Source organism: Aplysia californica, unplaced genomic scaffold, assembly GCF_000002075.1.
Source record: "Aplysia californica isolate F4 #8 unplaced genomic scaffold, AplCal3.0 scaffold00012, whole genome shotgun sequence".
NCBI classification, from domain to species: domain Eukaryota; kingdom Metazoa; phylum Mollusca; class Gastropoda; order Aplysiida; family Aplysiidae; genus Aplysia; species Aplysia californica.
Genome location: NW_004797282.1, coordinates 1,180,352 through 1,185,289, shown reverse-complemented (window position 1 = coordinate 1,185,289; position 4,938 = coordinate 1,180,352). Strand labels below are relative to the sequence as shown.

The following is a 4,938-nucleotide window of genomic DNA, read 5'->3' as shown; positions in this document are numbered from 1 at the left end:
AGACAGACAGACAGACAGACAGACAGACAGACAGACAGACAGACAGACAGACAGATAAGGGAAGTGAGGTTTGGGCATAAGGAGAGGGAATGGAAGGCCTTTCTCTCCTCAGATATAATATATTCACACTTGTATGTAGTTCTGCGAATGTGTGTTTTTAAGTACCTGCTTGTTTTTGTTACCCCACAAAACATACGTACTTGAATTTCATACTGGGATTCTAGTTATCAGAAATTGCACCTGATTAGAATCCAATACTGATGTTATTTCTAGTATAGTCTTGAATTCCATCTTTATGTACTGTAAAAGTTGTCCACACGTTTACATCGATTGAATTTTGGGCATCTGGTATGCTCCTTACAGTTTACTGTTTAAAATATTATAAGATGTTATATTACCTTAAATATTTGTTTACTTTTAGAAATATGGAGTTGTTGATCTTATCTTGAAGCCTGTGGATTTGTCTTGCTTTCGGTGAAAAAAGATACTCATTCATCTCAAAAAAGCTATATATTATTTGCTCTTGAATGGGATGGGTAACGTTCGGTGTCAGGGGTAAAATTAACAAGAAAATGAACTCACAAAGCTTCGTTGTCCTTGGAAACTGCAAGTGTACATTTTCTTGTGCCTTTAATCAACGTTTTTCAGCACGATCCACACAGAAGTGTGTTTTTTGAATAGATATAAAAGGTGCTGAACCACACACGCACACAAAAAAGAATCAATAAAAATTGCCAAACGTGCGGAAAATGTTGGTTTCTTTGATTTCATTATTTTGAAGATCGCTTGATTTCACCACGCTGTTACACGTATGGTTTGTGTTCCGACGTGGTGGAATCAGGCCCTCGTCAATTTTTGGGCACGTGGAGTTATTGTTATCATCTTCAAGCTCGTTCATTTGTCTTGCTTTCGATGAAATAATACCCATCTGTCCTGAGTAGAAGTCAAGATATATATATATATATGCGGTTGGAGGAGGTGATGGTAGCCTGATCTCAAAAGTAAAATTAGCGAGAAAATGGCCGCCAAAGTATGGTGATTTCCATAGCTTGAGGGTCCTTGGAAACTAACAATTTTACCTTTAATGTGCCTTTAACCAACGTTGCATTATTTCTCCCCCCCCCCCTCCTCTCTCCCTCTCTCTCTCTCTCTCTCTCTCTCTCTCTCTCTCTCTCTCTCTCTCTCTCTCGCTCTCTCTCGCTCTCTCTCTCGCTCTCTCTCGCTCTCTCTCGCTCTCTCTCGCTCTCTCTCTCGCTCTCTCTCGCTCTCTCTCGCTCTTCATCTAGATTTTTTTTTTTTAATAGAAGTCTTTTATTATTATTTATTATTTTTCAGTAATTTTCAAACAGAAATGTGTTCTCAGATATAGATCTACATAAGGTGTTATGTGGGGAAAACAAATTATAATAGATAAAAACTCCCAAACCGGCGGGAAAGTGACGTTTCTTCTATTTCATTATATTGACGAGCGCCTGATTTCACCGCGATGCTTACCACTTTGTTACAGAGGAGCTGGAGGAGCTAACGTCCGGTCTCATAGGACCCCCCGGCCCGCCAGGGAGGGGTCGACCAGGAAAGAACGGCCGGCCCGGACCGCCCGGAACCCCAGGTAAGTGCCTTAATTAATTGCAGTCTTTATGCGATTGAAATAGGCGTATCTGCTAGTTAGTTTGTTTTAGTAAGAGTTTTACGGCACTTGCAACACAATAAGGTCATATAAGTTTTTATTTGTTGGTGAGAAAGGAATACAGGGGCATGGAACAAAAATTAGAAATTAGTTTCAGATCTCTTTTTATTTTAAGCCTATTAGGTTTGATTAAAATAGCACCTTCATCTGCCTTCCACCCCTCTCTCCCCCCCCCCCCCCCCAGGTCTGTATAGCCTCTTTTCTCAAAAGTGTACAATCACTTCAGTTTTCAACTTCAACATTCCGTTTAAAGTTAAAGTTTAAACCATTTATTCGGTGAATTTTCGTTCCTATTCTTTTCTAAAATTTCAAATCGTTCCATGGTGTCGATTTCTTATATTATACCTCGTTTCACTTTTCTTGACAAGCAAAGTATTGGGTTTAGTTTCTTTGTGTATTATACCCAATACTTTACCTTTGTATTCAATTCTTATTGTTTCTCTCTCAGTGCACCGAGTCTTGATTCTTCTTCTTTTGCGCTTTATAATACCTTTGTTGTTCTTTTCTTCGTTTTTTTTTAATAAGGAAAACAAAGTTGTTTCTTTTACAGATTAAGTATTTTAAAAATAATATATTAGTGATAAGTCATTGCCTCGTCTTGGATAATTTAGTATAGCCTACGAAATGTACGGTACTTAAATATACTTTATTTGCTCAAATATAAACCTGTTTATATTATTTTTCGTACCAATTTTGCGTACTCTTCCAGTTTTAGAGGGTTTTATTATGTTTAGATGATCGAATTTAGACTTAAAGATATACACCTAGCTTTCAGTTTAGAATCAAATAATTATTTAAAATAGCTTCTTTCATTATTTGGAGCTATTTGATAAATGAATGAATGCAAGTTACTTTTGTAAAATCACTTATTTTGCAGTAGATCTGTTATAGTGATAGGCCTACATGAAGGTATATAGGCTCATTAATTAATTATCTTCACATTCATGTCACGGAGGAAGAGTAGTTTTAATAGTAATAATTGATAATATTAACACGTTAATTCATTGTTTTCCTCCATGAATGATCTATTAACCATCACTGATAAATTCATTTATGTACCGTATTTTAATGTTGTGCCTCCTTTTAATGTGACTGATTACTTTTTGATCGATGAATCACCTCCCTCATCTATCAATCCTCCCATGTAGCTTACACTTTCATACATACATAGCTACGCTGTTTCATGTTTCGTCTTCTTCCATTTAAAACGGTCCCACTGAAAATAGTTGAATAGAATCGGGGCTGTGGGACTGTTTTAATTAAAATCCTAAGTCCTTCAGTGATTTTTGGGGTTTAAGTTTAATTAAAAACAACGATTTTTACTCAATTTTCAGAGTGAAATCGTGTATACGAAAAGGGAGGGGGGTGAAATATATGAAGCAAAATGGCAAAGAGGATAGGTACTTTTCTACATAAAGAAAAAGAATGGGTTGCTTATATGTTTCCATGATGTGCTGTAGAGTGTTAGTAGCTGTTTGACATTGTTTTGTTTTGTGTGGGTCTCTTTCATTTTCCTAGTGGGGGTAGGGATGGATATTGGGGGGCGCGGGGTTCATTTCGAAACTACATATCATATCTGAGTCTTTTCATGATGGTGTGCAGTTTCTTTTTTGCCTTTTCCATCTCAAATCTCCATCCTGTTCCATTTCCGTAACAATATTGTACTTTTATTATTTCTTTATACCTCATGTTCGTTCCCACATACTGTGGTAAAAGTAAATTTTGATCCACCATTTTTAATAAGTATTTTGAAAGCGCCTTTCGTAAATAACGTCATGGCGACTTAAATTTGCGTCACTGAGAGAGTGCGCGGAGACCTCGAATGTACTAATAAGTAGGTCAAGTAAGTTTTAAATGGCAGGCCCAGATTTACTTTTACTCTCCACGTCTCCACACTTCGAGCTTTGCACGTTTCTGTACGCCATTCCATTCCTTCACCTTCCTCGTACGATAATAACTGTTGTTTCTCTCTGCCGTTCTCTCCTCCTTCCCTCCTCGCCTCCTCCATGTTGTCGGTCAGGAGACAGAGGTCCCCCCGGGCCGCCTGGTGACCGCGGCTACATAGGCCTGCACGGCATACCAGGCCCTCAAGGACCGCCAGGGCCCGCAGGTAAATGCACGACACCTCTCGGGGATCGGTTTTGTTTCGTTTTGTTTTGTTTCTTCCTTCATTTTTTTTTTGTTTCTTGGATCCATAACCCTCAAGCTTTTTCACACAATGTGCGGCCATCTTGGTGTTAACACGATTAACAGTATCCTACAACTTACACAGGAAATTAAGTCTGTTGAGAAAATAATTCAAGGGGCATAATTCATAATTTGATTCTTTCTTCATACCCGGTACTAATTTAGTAAGTCTGACATAGTTTCCAAAACTAATGTTCATTCCATCAACCATTAAATTTGTATTTTATTTGCATTTCGTTTAAATTTCCTTCAGTTGGGCTAATTTATTTACATTTCATTGAATCATTCGCTCCTGATCATGCTTCTGAATACGTCATTTCTCGTTCATGTTTTATGAAAGCCTTTTGCCCTTAGCAGCATGGCGATTCTGGTTCACATGAACGATAAAAACCAAAAATAAACAAAAGAGGCAAACGAATAATAATAATAATATATAAACTTTGATACGGAAATCAGTTGCCTGAAGGTTGCTATTCAAAGATGCCTTTAGTGGCTTTTTAAATTTAAAAAAAACAACTAAAACCGTTTCAATTTCAAAGTTTCTCAACTTTCTTTCTCCGTGTTATATATGGATGGCCGCACGCATTTCGATTGTTCTATAACCACGTGTCATTTTTACAGTGAGTCCACTGGTTCGTGAGTCCCTATTGTATAGACACACATTGCAATGATCCCATAGACTTGTATAATGATATCCTAGATCGGACACTGTCATGGTCGCCGTTCTTTGCTCTCTATAAAAACTTCACTGCACTAGTGTGCACCACGAAGACAAACAGCAGCCTTTTTATAACCGAGTCAGTGTGCAACATTCCCTTCCTTTATCTTCACTTGGTTCCAAATAAAGCCAAATTGTGGCTCACTCCACAATGAACAGGAACTGCATCAGAGAGCTCAATCTTGGATATCATGATACAGGTCTATGGATGATCGAAACATAAAGAATTGCCGGTTGACCTAACAATGTTCCAGCTTTTCAAAACTCAAAACCCACCAGAATACTGTTGGGATAAAAAGATAACCATATTATTATAAAAATGTACTGAGATTTGACGTTGTGGTTG

The 4,938-nt window shown here is 37.7% G+C and overlaps 1 protein-coding gene across 1 annotated transcript in view; it reads left to right on the top strand.

The window, feature by feature from the left end:
* Positions 1-4,938, top strand: part of LOC101848934 (collagen alpha-1(X) chain) — a gene marked incomplete at its 5' end in the record, with an annotated part of 18,686 nt that overhangs the window by 8,178 nt on the left and 5,570 nt on the right. The window contains 2 exon segments of the mRNA XM_013084007.1: positions 1,508-1,609; positions 3,708-3,797. Coding sequence (XP_012939461.1) covers positions 1,508-1,609; positions 3,708-3,797 — 192 coding nt within the window.